General features: G+C 32.9%; 1 protein-coding gene across 6 annotated transcripts in view; it reads left to right on the top strand.

Moving 5' to 3' along the window:
- The window catches only part of ERBB4 (erb-b2 receptor tyrosine kinase 4), a 1053313-nt gene that overhangs the window by 550705 nt on the left and 486538 nt on the right, over window positions 1-16070 (top strand). For all 6 annotated transcript variants that reach the window (XM_020288223.2, XM_020288220.2, XM_020288224.2 and 3 more), the window contains exon 3: window positions 5664-5850. In XM_020288223.2, the coding sequence (XP_020143812.1) occupies window positions 5664-5850 (187 nt within the window). The remainder of the gene's footprint in view (window positions 1-5663; window positions 5851-16070) is intronic.

Raw genomic sequence — 16070 nt, 5'->3', positions numbered from 1 at the left:
CTCCTTGCCTGGCACCTGATGAATATTACTACCATGTGAGCACCTTAGTGTTGATCAATTAGTACCAATTTGACAGCAAGTGCATGTGGTCTTTGTTTTTCCATTCTTGTGGTAACTCGCTTCAAAGGATGGACTCAAGCTCCAAAAAAAAGAAATCCTGGGGAAGTTTATAACTGCAGATTTCACATTTTCCCTAAAATATTATACAAGAGGAATGATTATATTTCTTGTCATTTAGAAAAAAAATCACAATTTTTTTTCTAGGTTTATTGCTAAAATGGTATGGGAAGTTGACCACTTTCTTTCGTTTTCCATATCTTTTGATTTCCATCATCAAAATATCATAAGCAAAACAAATTATTCTTGGGTTAGAAGAAGCATGGGTTTTGAAGCATTTAAGGCTTTAATAATTTTTTGTCCTTACTACTTGAACAAAGCATCTATGGAGGCATACATTGACAATCGAAATCAATCAGTTTTACTGAGCAGAAGCTTACACCAGGAGGAGGAAAATATGTCTTTGTGTGGTATTTACTCTTTGGTTGACAAAATAGAGTTTCTGGAACTAAACTGTTACTGAGCCATAACCAGATTTAGGATTTTCTCTTTGCTGGGGCATTTTGATGATTTCTATTTACTACCGTGGTCCTTGAGTATAAATCATGATTGTGTTGTTCAAAGTTCACAATATCATCTTCCATGGAAAATAATATCCAAAAGACCTTAAGCATTGCTTTGCACTTTCCAATTCCATTGCATTCCAGAGTCATTACTGAATGCTCAGTGCCAAGTTCTGTACTAAGGGCTGTAATATTAATACAAAAAGTATACGATACTATTTTCTGAAATTGAGGAATAAATTGCAAATTGCATATATAAAGGTTACGTAATAGAGATATTAAAAGTAATGGTCATTATGTAATGATGTTATAATTATTTTATTTTCAATTCAAATTGTCCATAGGCATCTGTGTGACTGTCTGTAATATTCAGCATCTATTAAATACTCATTATTTGCCAGACACTTTTCTTATATCTTCTAAACCTATAACTGCTTATAACAGAGGTATTGCTGTCTTTTTTCATGATGGATAGACTGATGCCCAGTGAGGTTAAACAACCTTATTAGTACTTACCACAAAGTAAGTACAAAAAGGCAAGGTTTTGAGCCCAGCTTTGCTTGGCAGACAGGTCCACATTTCTTACCATTATACTTTTTCATGAATAAGTATATATATTTAAAAGTTGTTTTTAATTCATAAATGTTCTGAAAAAGTTTCAAATACTGTGCTACTCAGATTCTTTCTGATGGCCGAAAGGAGAGGAACAATGGACAACTGACATGTTCCTGTGGCCTTATCAGACATTGTAACACTTAATTTACACTTCTGGACATGTCTTGACTTTTTACCCAGATCTGCCAATATTGCCTCAAACCATATTATTGACTCTTTTTTGGCATTAAGAAATGCTACCATTATTAAATTGTTTCCTCTAATTTTATTTGCAATAAGTACACATTTGTGGCTCATGTTCTAGCGTGGAGTTTTCATTTGAGTTGTTTCAAGATACTTGTTCATGGAAAGGTTTTAAAAGTACCTGAAAGAATGACTATGAATATCAGAAAACAGAGAAAAACAGAGACCAAAATCAAGATACAGTGTGTTGCTTTTAGATATAAGAATTTTATATTTATTTTCTATAATTCTTTAAAAATTGTTGTAGTTCCATGAGTCTTTCTAGACATAAAAGGTTGGAACAGCAAATCTTGGATTGAGAGATTTGCTATCATCTTTTTTTCCCCTATTTTTTACGGTATTTCTCTGGGTGGGAGAAAGGGTTTAAGAAATAAGATGAGCTTCCATGAAGAGAACAAAAATGTTTCTAAGAATAATTTAACACACCTGGAATAAGAAGTGTATACATTTTACAACACAATTCAAATATAAATATATTAAATAATATGTGAGTGCAAAGCTGTTCTTAGTTATCTTACTTTTTCTTATAGATAAAGGCACTTGAATCTTCCTCTATTAGTTGTTCCTTCTCTATGTGTTCAACATTGTTCTTGGCTCAAATTTTTCACACATAATAGAGCCCGTGTTATTTGCAGGTTATTTGTAGCTTCTGCTAATGTGTGATTCAAAAGCCATGCCAAGCGGCACATTTTTATCGATTAATAGCTAGAAATATTTCTCCCACTAATAAACACTGCAAAATTACTAATGGCATTGCTTTTTTTTGCTTGTAAATCTCTTGCTTTTTACCTAAGTATGATTCATCTGTGTTTTCTCCGCTAACACCATTTAATAGGTTCCTCCATGAGTCAGTTCCTATGTAGGGTAGGAGCTAATCATGAGTCTGTTAGGACTGATGGATGTTATGACATTCTGTGGGCAAGTGATGGACTATACATTCTCCATCTTCAATATTTGCCATAGTGCCATCATTGTGACTTAGGCCACTTAATAATTATTGTGTATAAGTTAAATGACAAATTTTTATAATAAAAGTATTTTACTTTTTAGATCATATGATGTCAAAACGTGTTTATAATCTCTCTTTCAAGAACTCAAAAAGGTAACCATTCAACCATTGGAACTATTTGAAGAAGAAATTGTAGAGCCCTAGAGCTAGACTATTGTAGGCAGGTGCAGTTTCAAACAAATTGTGGTATACAAACAATGCACATCCTGCTAATGTTTCTACACTTTTCTAATGTCCTAAGCATTTATCTCCTTGCTTTAAGGCATTCAGTGTCTCAGAAATGTCCATAGTGGCTCAGAGCTCACAATTTGATGCCAGGCATGAGAAATTTAATATGTTCCTTGCCTCTTCATCTCCACTTTTACTCCATTAGGATTCTACTCTTTTAGGTGATTATTGACATCATGCTCATCCCTACAAATTGTGAGACTGGGGGCAAAAGTATAAATGGAAGCCCCATTTTTTGTCTTATTATTTATTATAAACCAAACATTATGTTGTATCCTCCACTTTGACATATATCTCTATAACATCATGGAGGATGAAGGGCAAAGTTAGAATGTTTGGCATCCTTAAGAATATGGTGGCATGGAGAGAGAGATGGCCCCCAGTCTGCAGCCTCTCCTCCACCTGATTCTATCCTGTATTGTGAGAGATCTTGCATGCAAGTTAATGAACACTGAAGCCCACACATCTAGGATCTGTATAGTTTCCCTTCACACATCTGCACCTGGACCACCTATCCTGACCAGATATATGCACATTGGTGGCACCATCTGCTATATGGGGAACAGAACTGGGAAAGATGATGTTACAGGCCCTGGATGGGGGCTTGGGATCATTTGGGAAGGGAATTCTGGGATTGCAGGGCTTGAAGCATCTCTCTTGAAGAAGAGAGGAGTGCAGACTCCAGACGGGTGTTATTCTTGACTCCGTACACTTTGCCTGATGGTGAGGAGTATGGCCAAAGAAGGGCCAGAGTGCTTAACAAATACTTGTTAATTTTTTACTGGTACTTTTCTGGAACACATGAGTGAGAAAACCAAAGTGCTTGACCTTGTAGAACTATATTCTGGGAAGGAGAAAGACAGACAGAGTATAAATACTAAATGTGATAAATATATAAATTATATAGTATGTGAGAAGTTTGTAAGTGCTGGAAAAATATAAAAATTAGAACAGGGAAAAGTGGGGTGGGGCTGCAGTGCTATATAGGTTAATCAGTGTTGGCCTCAACTGAGCAGGTGAGATTTTAGTAAAAACTTGAAGGCAGTAAAGAAGTTAGCCAAGAAGACAACAAGAGGGAGAGCAACTGGGACTGTTAAAAGTATAATGAACACCTTAAGGTAGAACCACACTTGGCATGTTGGAAGAACAAGTAGACCAGCATAACTGGAACAAAGTGAGCAAAGTGGAAAGTTAAAAAGGGAAGTTTAAAGAGAACTGGTGACCAGATTATCTAGTGCAGAGCTGTTTAACAGAATTATAATGAATGCCATGAAAATGTAATTTAAAATTTTTGTGTAGCCACAATAAGAAGGTAAAAAGAAACAGATGACATTGACTTCACTAATACATTTTTATATAACTCTATTTATCTATGATGTTATAATTTCAACATATACTCTTCAAAATCCAGAGTGTATTTTACACTCACAACACATCTAAATTCATGCTAGACACATTTCAATTACTTAGTAGCCATATATGGCAAGTGGTTATCTCACTGGAAGCATAGATAAAGATTTTGACTCTTCATTAAAAGGGATCTGTCTGTTATTCTGAGTGACTTAGGAGATGTTTCAGGGTTTTAAGCATTGAAATCTCATGATTTGATTCATATTTTAAAAGAATCTGGGCTAGCCTTAATTGAGAATTTACCATAATAGACGAGGAGTAGACACAGGGGGACCTATTGCTATAATCTATATAAAGAATGATGGTGGTTCACATGGTAGCGATGAATGACATAAGAAGTGGTTGAATTCCTGATCATTTTGAAAGTAGAATAGGATGGAAAGTCACAGTTGGCGTATGTGAGTGAAATCAAAAGATGACTCCAGAATTTTGGCCTGACAACCAGAAAAGATGAATTGACCTAAACTGAGATGAGGAAGGCTGCTGTAGGAGTGAGGGAAGAAAAACAGGAGTTCAGCTATTGTTAGGTATATCTGAAAAGCATATTAGATATCCAAATGAGGATGTTGAGTAGGCAGCTGGATATGAGTCTGGAGTTGAGGTGAGAGGAGAGAGTATAGAGATTATCAACTTTGAAACTGGGTAAGATCACCAAGGGAATGAAACTAGACAGGGGAAAAAAGTGCCATGGACTGAGTCCTGGAACATCTGAAATTAAAAAGTTTAATATAACATGAAATTGGTATTAAAGTAATATCAAATACTTCAGTACTCTTATATTTTAGTTTTTATTTTAATATGTATGTTCATAACTGTCATGATGGCATTGTTCCTTTTACTGAAAAACTATAATTTTAGATGAAATTCAAAGCCTTTTTTATGATATTGTTTTGCTTTAAAATATATCACAAAATTTCATATAATCAACTCAAAGAGAATGAAATTTAAATGGTAGACAATAAAAATAAAAAATTGGTTGTAATGAGTTTAGAGACAATAATCAGTTTTTAATACATACTGTTTATGTTTGTATTCTCCAGACATATACAGAGCAAATGTTCTTTGAGAAATGGAGCACTAAATACCAATATAGCAGTTTTAAATCTGCCCCACAGTCTACAAACTAATGCAGTTTTGTTTTACTTGTGATAAGCTTAACAATTTGCTTTTTTTTTTTTATGTAAAATTCGATTGATGGTTATGTGTCCTTACCTCATTGTAGTCTGCCAATGAACAAGGTCTTTATGCCTTTAACTATATTCATTATGTCAGATATGAAGAATATCTCATAAAACAAAGTCCATTATTTTACTATCAGTACATTCATAACTCTAAAAGAAATACAACTTATACTTCAAATGAGATTCTAACCCTTTTTGATTTGTATTATCAAGCCAATTATTTAGAATATGATGTAGAAATTAATTAAAAGGTGGACATTTGGGTTAAATACCTCATTTTTATCTAAATGATTGCATATGCATACTGACAGATTAACTTTAATTTTTTAACACAGGCAATTGTTTGTGTCATTTCAGTCTATTCGAGAAGTCACAGGCTACGTGTTAGTGGCCCTTAATCAATTTCGTTACCTGCCTTTGGAGAATTTACGCATTATTCGTGGGACAAAACTTTATGAGGATCGATATGCCTTGGCAATATTTTTAAATTACAGAAAAGATGGAAACTTTGGACTTCAAGAACTGGGATTAAAGAATTTGACAGGTAAGGAAAATATCTAAAATAGCAAATATAGTTTTATCATCAACATAATGTAATATACACACATATGTATATGTGTGGTTACTGTAGTATGTGTTATATTGAGGGATACTCTAAAGCATTTAAACATCTGTTATTTGTTCATTTTATGAGAAATTGTGCCCTATGATGTTCTTGCCTTTATTTATAGATTTTTTTAAGTATAGTGTGAAGGATACCATAACACTGTATCTCAGCTGAACAGAAGTACACTCTAAGGAAATGATCAGTGACTGAAAACTGAGATATGAAGCAGGTTTAAGAATGCTATGTTTGGTGGTTTCAGGTGAACAGTGGACCATATCATCAAATCGCTGCAGTAATGCAGTAACTCTATTTAGAGTTTAGTAATACCCAAGCCAATATATCTAGTTCCACTAATCTTTAGTTTTCTGCACAATCACCTCGTTTGTGGAAAACATACTTAATTTATTTAATTTCTATTTCTCTTATTCAGTAGCTCACTAAATGCCATCAGTAATTCATTCTCAGAATGCTTTAATATCATCAGAATGATTTCTTCAAAGGTTGGATATACATAGTGCTAGCAAGCGAAAATTATCATCTTGCTGCAAAAAACACTTGGGAGGAATTTGTTTTGCAACTGGTTCTTGCAATCCTACTGATATCTTTTTGGTTCATATAGTTCATAGTTGATAAAGCTCTGGTGGAAGGCTTTTTGGTGTAAGGTTTCTAATCATGAATTTTGTCTTGTACACCTGTAATCAAAATGTGCTGATTAGTAATTAATTTTACCTCACAGTGAGATAAGAGAGTTTACAGACTTTATGCTATTAATTTAACCTGAATTAATATAATCTTTAGATTTTACATCGAAATATGCAGTGATTTTATATGTATTTTGAGTTCAGTCAGTGTTAATTATTCTTTTCTTTAAATTTCAAGATATTAGGAGGATATAAATGTTTTGGTCACATGATTTACTTTTGTGCTCAACATTGAAAAATTAAGCATTTTTGAGGTATTGTCTTATAATGTTAAGTAAAAAGCAAGATTAATGTTTTCAGGTTATTGAAATTATTCATTTCTTATATTTATAATGGATATAAAATTTACACTTTTAAGTTAGAAATAACTTCATAGTGACATGTGAGATAAAATTGGGGTATTTTGGATGAGAAAAGGAATACTGATTGTTATTTATTTTGGGCATGATTGCTATAGAATTGATGAAATGATGGTAAATGCAAATTGGTCAGAATTTATAGATTCCCTCATCAACATTTTTATTTTTTTCTTTTAACATAGTTTTCTTACTGAAGAATGGGTTTTTTGACTAAACTGCTACTTACATGGAAATAATAATTGGAGAAAGAATCTTGGAAATGAAATGGGTAGAGAAAAATGGAATGATGGAAATTAAGAATCTAAAAATACTTTAATTTGATCTAGTTAAAACCTAGATAGGAGGCATTATGTTTTCTTCATGATCTTATGCTGATTATATTAAAGAAATAAGAAAGAATAACTATTTTCAAACTTTTTATAATATTTGAATTCTGTTGTTATTAAATAACATATGCTACTCGAAGAATCTTTCCACAAAGAAAATTAGTCTTTAAAGATTATTATTTCTCCATTTAATATCAATACTACAGAATATTTTCAAAAAGTTATTTATTCAAAATTACAGCCCATTTAAACATACCTTATCTACTGAGGGAGCTCACATCATGTATTACTTATGATTGTGACAGATGTTTAACTTGTGTGATACCAAAATATAGCACTATTATTTCAAAAATATTCCTTTTGCTCTGCTGGAAAGACTTGATATTTTTCTTGTGCAGTAATAGAAATGGGTAATTAATAAATGATTAAGATAATGAGTTGATTGTTTAGAAAAATTTGTACTTGTTCAAGAGTTAATTTCTTTTTGAATATGAATTAAGACAAAGTACAATAAAAATGGTGGAAAATTGGGATAATTTGGGCATTTTCCTGATATTTAATTTATTAGGTGATTGACAATTATATGCTAGAATTATACTATAAGAGAGATAGTCTAGGATGATTGTACTAACTTTAGATAATCTGATTGATAGTGTAACCCCAATTGTAAGAATCAGAAGTTACAAGCAAACCTGATTATGTATATATGCAAGAATATGTAAGAAAGGACAGTAAATACCTAATTATTCATATGAAGAGGAATGTGGGATAAAATTTGCTCAGTGGTAATATCTTAAAGAGGTAAACGTTCTGGGTAACCTGATTAAAGCAACAACATTATAATTCACTTCATATAAGATTGTCTTTGTGCTTTGGAAAGATATTTGTTTTATGTTGTTTGCTTATATGTCATGTAAAGTAAGCCAATAATTTTTTTTTTAATTTGTATTCTATTAAGTACAAGGCTACCAGGCTGGGCTTAATTATAGATTTACCTGGTATAATATGAAGGGAAATAGAGAAACTCTGCAGATTAATAAAATACCTCACTGTCTAACCTACCATAGTATATATTAAATTTTTATCTTAGTTCTTTTAAAGTACCAGCAATATCAGCATCATCTGGGAACTTGTTAGAAATGCAAATTCTTAGGCCTTGCTTGAGACCTATGGAATGAGAAACTCTGGGTATGGGGCCCTAAATGTGTGTTTTAAGTATCCTTTCAGTGATTCTAGTGATTACTAAAGTTTAAGAAACACTATTCTGATTAATTAAAGGTATGTTCCCAAGAAGTGTTAGCACAATATCTAGTTAACCTCTTCACACTTATTTGATGCAAATAATTTTTAGTTATCTATCATCTTGTGGGGAGAAGAAAAGGCATGGGACAAGAACATATAAAGTTTTGATTGAATGACAAGAAATACACCCTTGGTTGAGGTGAGAATGAAAACAGCACACTGAGAGCCAGCATGGAAACATGCAAGTATAAAATGGCTTCGAGATGAGGAAGATGCTGGAATAACCATTTGTACCATTTTGCCCAATACCAACTTTGAATAATCATAAATCATTACAAGAACAATAATAATTTTATTTTTAACCACTTTAAACAGCTAAATAACAAGTAGGAGTTGTGGGGAACAGAAGTACACAAAGTGTTATAACAAAATTTTGAGATTAAGATTTTGGGGGGTCTTTTGTGTATGTTTGTATTTGTATTTCTACTGAAATCTTTTTTGGTGTCTGACATTAGAACAGTGTGCCTTCTTCTTTTTTTTTATTTCAGTAGATTTAGAGAGTAAAAGTGGTTTTTGTTACGCGGGTGAATTGTATAGTGGTAAAGTCAGGGCCTTTAGTGTACCTGTCACCTGAACTGTGTACATTGTACCTGATAGGTAATTTTTAATCCCTCACCCCCACCCACCTTCCCTTTCTGAGTCTCTGAAGTTTATTATACTACTCTGTATGACCATGTATACCCATCATGTAGCTCCCACTTACAAGTAAGTATGTGTGGTATTTGCTTTTCCTTTCCTGAGGTACTTCACTTAGGGTAATGGTATCCAGTTCCATCCAAGTTGCTGCAAATACATTATTTTATTCTTTTTATGAGTGAGTAGTATTCCATGGTGTCTGTGTGTGTGTGTGTGTACATATGTACTTCCCACACACATTTTCTTTATCTACTCATCAGTTGATAGGTACTTAGGTTTGTTCCATGTCTTTGCAATTATATATTGTGCTACAATAAACATATGAGTACATGTATCTTTTTTATAATGACTTCTTTTCCTTTGGGTAGATACCCAATAGTGGGATTGCTAGATCAACTGGTAGATCTACTTTTAATTCTTTGAGGAATGTCCATACTGTTTTCCATAGAGGTTGTACTAAATTACATTCCCACTAACAGTGAAAAGTGTTCCCTTTTCACCACATCCATGCCAACATCAAATGCTTTTTGACTTTCTAATAAAGGCTATTCTGACAAGGGTAAGGTGGTATCTCATTGTGATTTTAATTTGCATTTCCATGAAGATTAGTGATGTTGAACATTTTTTCATATGTTTGTTGGACATTGTATATTTTCTTTTGAAAAAAGTTCTTGTTTTTTGCCCACTTTTAAATGGAGATACTTGTGGTTTTTTGTTTTGTTTTCTTGCTGACTTGTTGGAGTTCCTTATAGATTCTGGATATAAGTCCTTTGTTGGACATATAGTTTGTGAATATTTTCTCCCATTCTGTAGGTTATCTATTTACACTGTTCATTATTTCTTTTGCTGTGCAGAGATTGTTTAGTTTAAAACAGTCCCATGTATTTATTTTTGTTTTTGTTGTATTTGCTTTTAGGATCTTAGTCATAAATTCTTTGCCTAAGCCAATGTCCAGAGATATTTTTCCTAAAGCTTTCTTCTAGAATTTTTATGGTTTAGGGTCTTGCATTTAAGTCTTTAACCCATCTTGAATTAATTGTTGTGTATAGTGAGAGATAGGATCCATTTAAATGTTTTGCATGTAGCTGTCCAATTTTCCCAGCACCACTTATTGAATAGGGTATCTTTGCCCCACTGTATATTTTTGTGTGCTTTGTAAAAGATCAGTATGGCTTTAGAACAACATATTTGCTTCTTGAAAACTCTTATCTTTGTGTAAAAGAGAAATTCAGTTTATATAAGGACTGTCGTATACAATGGTTAATAGTTGGATGTTACTTAGGTATATATAAATTAACTCTCACCTTAAAAATTCTTAGTAATTATCTTGTTGCAGACCAAAGGCTATTCCATAGCTAAAAACATTACTACAGATCTTACTTAGATATTTTCATTTTGGTTGTGCCCAAAGACAAGAAACACACTTAAACATATTTTCTGGCTAAACTGAAAAACTTGTTTTATTTCTTCCACTCACATTTCCCTGGTCCGTTATGGGTAGAGTGAGGTAGAAGAGAGAAGTGGCAGATCCCTAGACTAAGAATAGGCCAGACAATGTACAAGGAAGTGAGTAACTTATCTTGATATCCTCTAGGCGTCCTGTTAACATTGGCTCATTCTTTTTGGTCAGAGGAGAGAGGATACATGCATCAGTGTGTGCCTTGAGGCATATCATATAATCATATATGTCAGGGCCATTGGGAATGTCACTACTCTATCAGAGGAGTATGTAGCTTGCGAGGAGTACATCACATTCTCTGTTAAGGTCACTTGCATGTGTCTGTGGTTCTTGTTAATAATTCCCGATGATGATGTCCTGCTGATTTTTTAATGAGCTTTTTCTTAACCAAACATTACTATTTAAAATTCAAATCAGCATTTAACATTATATTTACAACTTTAATTAAGTGTATAAACCTCTACTTATTTAGTCTCTACTAGTATGGCCAAACTCTAAAATAAATTATGTGGGGCATAAAAGCCACTATTATTTTCTGCCTTCTATAATTTATTAAATCATTTCATCTGCTACTAATGGTGGGCAATACAATTTGATCTCTATGTTATACTATAGATATGAAGGAATCTTTGAGAAATACTTAAGTTCCTATCTATTTGTATTTTATTTATAATAAATAGATATGATAAGCTAGGTATAAATTTAATACATATATAAGTATATTATTATACCATATTTTACCTTAAATATTTAAATTTTTACTTTATAATTATGAGAATATCTCTTTTGAGTAGGTGAAATTTGTGATGATACAAATATACAATTTGGGTTTTCTAAAAATTAGATAAATGCTCTAATTGTCAGATGAATACATTCATGTGCTTTAGCTTTTATTTCATATTTTATGAACATCATAATTGTTCAGTTAACTATGTACAGAATCATCTTGATTATTATTTGAAGTCTAGACAAATAAAAATTTTGAACAAAAAGTAAAATACTAAACTTAGTTTTGAGAGTCCTCAATACCAATGAAAAGAATATATGAAATTTGCTGGATTCTGGTAGACTGAAAATAAAATGCTTAGTCCAGGGGACACAGCTCTGAATGATGTACAATTCAAAAGATGTGGCATCTAAACATTATAATTGAATGACTGCCTTCAAATGTGCCTAGGTTATTAATTAAAATAGTACGTTAACGTAATGTAGTATCTTTGCATGTTTGAGTTCCTCAGAACTCCTCAACATTCAGTAATGGTCAAATGAATAATTTAATGTCTAAACAGACAGGTCTCCTCTCAGTGACTCAGTATATGTCAAAGAGCATGGATGTGAAATCAGAAAAATCTTTGTTCAAATGCCTTGTCTACCACTTATAGTCTGGTTGTCTCTCTGAGACTCAGATTCTTTATCTGGAAAATTGTAAAGAAAATTCTACCTCATAATGTCATGGGCATTAAAGAAATAAGGCAGGGAACTTGTCAATTACAGCACCTTTTTCACCAGGTGTGCTTAGGAAATCTTAGCTCTTTTTCCCTCTATCTGTTTTCTTTTCAGCTTTACTTTATGTCAACACACTGAGAAAACTATGATATCTGTTCTGCATATTCAAATAGATTCCTGTTACTTCACTGGGGCTTTGGGTGTGACCTGTTTAGACCAAATGAATAAATAAATAAATAAATAAATAAATAAATAAATAAATAAATAAATAAATAAATAAATTTAAAAGCTCCAAATTTCAGTGTTTCTTCTGTTATTACTTTGAAACTACTTTGTGTATAAGATCTGTTTCTTGGACAGTAAGAAGCCTGAGGCTTGTCTTTATCTACTCCCAGTAAGAGTGTGGTCTTCATTACCTCAAGCACTTCTCTCCTGTCTTTCAGTGTCTTGTGCCAAGCACCTGTTGTCCTGGCCTTTCATTTCAAATCTCCATCATCGTGTTTCACCTTCATTGGCCCTGACATTTGTCTTGACCTACACAAGAGACATTTTAATTCTGAGTTCTTTTTCTGACACTAGAGTTGCTAAGCATTCTTCAACTACTCTGTGAAAGGTCTTACTAATGTTTGAGTGGGTTCAACCGGGCTAGTTCAGGGATTGTTGTTAAATGGAATGTTGACAAAGGTACTACTAATATTTACATTAGAAGAACTACTCAGCATATTGTGATATTTGCAGAAAATTATTCCAAGAATACTCCTAGCTTAAGTATAAATTACTTGGAAAATGATTCTATCAAAACTAATCTATAATGAAGATTACATGAGTCAGACAGAATCAGTGAAAAGAGTGGCACATTGTTACGAAGGAGTCAATTGTAGATTGGGTCCACAATTTCTAGAAATGATACACTCATCGTTTTTAAAGAATATTGTTCGTCATGGCATACAGTGTGTATTGCCTAGAAGAAGAAAAACCACGATGATGTATTTATATAAGTAGATAGAAACATGTTTGAAAAGAGGATATGTTATAATTATGGGATCAGAGAGTTATAATGGCCATTTCAGCAAACTTTTCTGGTACATGTGATCAGAGAACTGATTCTTTAGAAAAATGATGAGTAAATTTATGGAACTGAATGATGAGGAAATGAGAATTTCTTCTTAATCAGAGAGGAGACTGTCTGTGGAGAAATAAGCCTAAAGGTGTAATGAGGTGGGGTTTTCAGGGGGTAAAATCAGTCTTCTCCTGCTAACATATCTTCAGTCATGACTGGCAAGATGATCTGCTCGGGCCATAAAGTGCAGCCTCCTTGTTTCATATCCCTTTCAGGGACCCTGAAGGACGTTCTATTTAATCCCTATAGCATCTTTCAGAAAAAATTAGGGATGCAATCTCTCAGGAAAATTCTCTACTTGGAACTTTAACTCTGTGTGGTTATTCTTTCTTGTTCCCAAAATACACTCAGATCTGTATGTTCCCTTCCACAAGAGATGAAGCATATATATATATATAGAGAGAGAGAGAGGAAAGAAAAGCTTTAAGTTCCACAAACCCATTTATTAAAGCTCATTTGATATCTATTGAGAAAGCATGTGTGTTTGCTTGTAGTGTTTAGAAAATTAATGAGAATCTTTGCTTCTCCGGGTCCCAAACACAGCATGAGAAACTGGTTAGTTATCACCATGGGCCCATAATTTTACCCTGAGGAAAGCAGTAAATATATCAAAATATCCACCTCCCCACCCTCACCCCAGGACATTAGCTTTGTCTGACTTGTAGACACTGAACTGTAAAGAACTGACAAATTCCCTGCACCCATTCCCAGTTACCAAGGGAGGAATAGCAATGCTGGTGCCAGAATCAGTGGATCATTGCACTTTCTGATTTTCTGGCAGAGGACTAGAAAGAGTAGGAATAATATTTGGGAAGAAACTGAATCTGTATTTTAGAAGGAATGACTAGTACATGGAATCTGACACCTCTATTGCAATGAAAAAGTACATAAATATATCTAGTTTAGTTAGAGGGGGCAGCCCCAAGCTTGGCAGATCCTAAAACCTTTAGTTAGTCAGGTTCAGAAATGAGCTATATGTTGTTCTCTTCCAATGTTTACCAAATGCATGATAATTATAATTCATATGTTATAGAATTCATATATTATACACTTTACAGTTTCCTTTTCTTTATTTGTTTCACGCACACACTGCAGTGCTGACCTGGCAAATATCTTTACTGTAATTTGCATCTAAGAAAATCAGGCCTAAGGAATTATGGATCATAAGATATACCTTGTATTAGAATTGACATCTATATCCCATTTCTTTGTATTGTGCCATTTCCAAATAATGTTTAAGATAATTTCTCCAGGCAACACTATAGTCATCTATATATTAAATTGTCTGTAAATATAAATAATCCAAACATTAGCAATGGTCTTAGGGTTTTATTTTAGAAAGGATTTTGAAAACTTGATTGTTGTATGTTGTATAATTCTTGAATATGTCAAGGATGGTAAAGTGGCAATAAAATACAAGCAAAGACACAAACCAAGAATATTGTAAATATTGTATTTGATTTAAAAGTAACATCTATTAACTCATTCTATAGCCACTTCCATTCAACTATAGCTTTTTAAAAATCAAGGTTACTAAACTCTTAGCCATTATGCATAAACATTTATTAATAGACTCAATTTTACTGGTAAAAAAGTTCAGGATTATTTTGGGAAGTAATACCAATTCAAATATTTATTAGTTTTGTTCTACTTGTATATTCAAGACATTGTGCTGAGATATGAGCTATTCTAAATTATCTTTACATACCTGTCTTCTCTCAGTAAATATTATATTTCTGACAAATATTTACTCTCTAGCTGCAATGTGAAAGCAATGGAAAAGTCTTTTCCCTAGTTATTATTATTATTTTTACAGTCAAGCATGTCTATGGAGTCAAGAACCTCCATTTTAATCTGTTTTATTCTCTAAAACAGCAGTGTCCAACGGAACTTTCTGGTGATGATAGAAATATTAAATTGTGCCTCACAAAAGAATAACCAGTAGTCAGATGTGGCTATTGAACACTTGAAATGCAGCTGCTGTGACTGAGGAAATGAATTTTTAATTTTATCTAATTTAAATTAATTTAAATTTAAATAGCCTTATTTGGCTAGTGGCAATCATTTTAAATGGGGCGACACTAAAAGGACAGCAAGTTTTATGGAATCCAGTGCAGTGGGTGAGGACTGAAAGGCAGAGTAAAGTGAAGAAGCACAGCACAGGCCCTGGATCTGGACTTCCTCCATTCAAATCCTATTCTGAGGCAAGTTGTTCAACTTTCTAAGCCTCAGTTTTCTCACCTTCCAATGAGTATAGCGAGAACCCTCAGTTGTAAGGTGGTTATGAAAGTCGAATTATAAATTCCAAACATAGCATTAAATGCAATTCCTGAAATAAATGCTCTTTATTATTATTTGAGGAGAAATATGCTTTTGGTAAAAAAAAAAGTACAAAACAATAGGAACAGACCATTTTTATAATTGTTGAAAGCATGTTAGACTTAGAGCATCAAGTTGTAGAATATCAAATGTGTCATTTATGATTTAGGAATGAATTATATTTTATATTTGAGTCAGCAGGGTTCTGAATGGCTTGCAGTCTTCTAAATATGCTTTAAGCTGCCAGTTGTTATGATTTACGTTTTCCTTTGGTCAGAAATATCATCCTTTAAAAGTAGAATTTTTACTTTCATCTTCAGTTTTCATAGTATAAGTATCTAGTTATAAATAGGTCCCAAAGTCTATTTTTTATTGGCTTCATTGAAAGAAATAAGTACAAGGAGAATATGATTATATAATAGAGAAACTGTTCTGAAACATCTGCTAAGAATTTATTTTTTGCATGGACACTGCCCATATCTTTAGGAT

The sequence above is a fragment of the Microcebus murinus genome, chromosome 8 (assembly GCF_040939455.1).
Source record: "Microcebus murinus isolate Inina chromosome 8, M.murinus_Inina_mat1.0, whole genome shotgun sequence".
In the NCBI taxonomy this organism is placed as follows: Eukaryota; Metazoa; Chordata; class Mammalia; order Primates; family Cheirogaleidae; genus Microcebus; species Microcebus murinus.
This window is presented reverse-complemented; position numbering and strand designations above follow the sequence as displayed.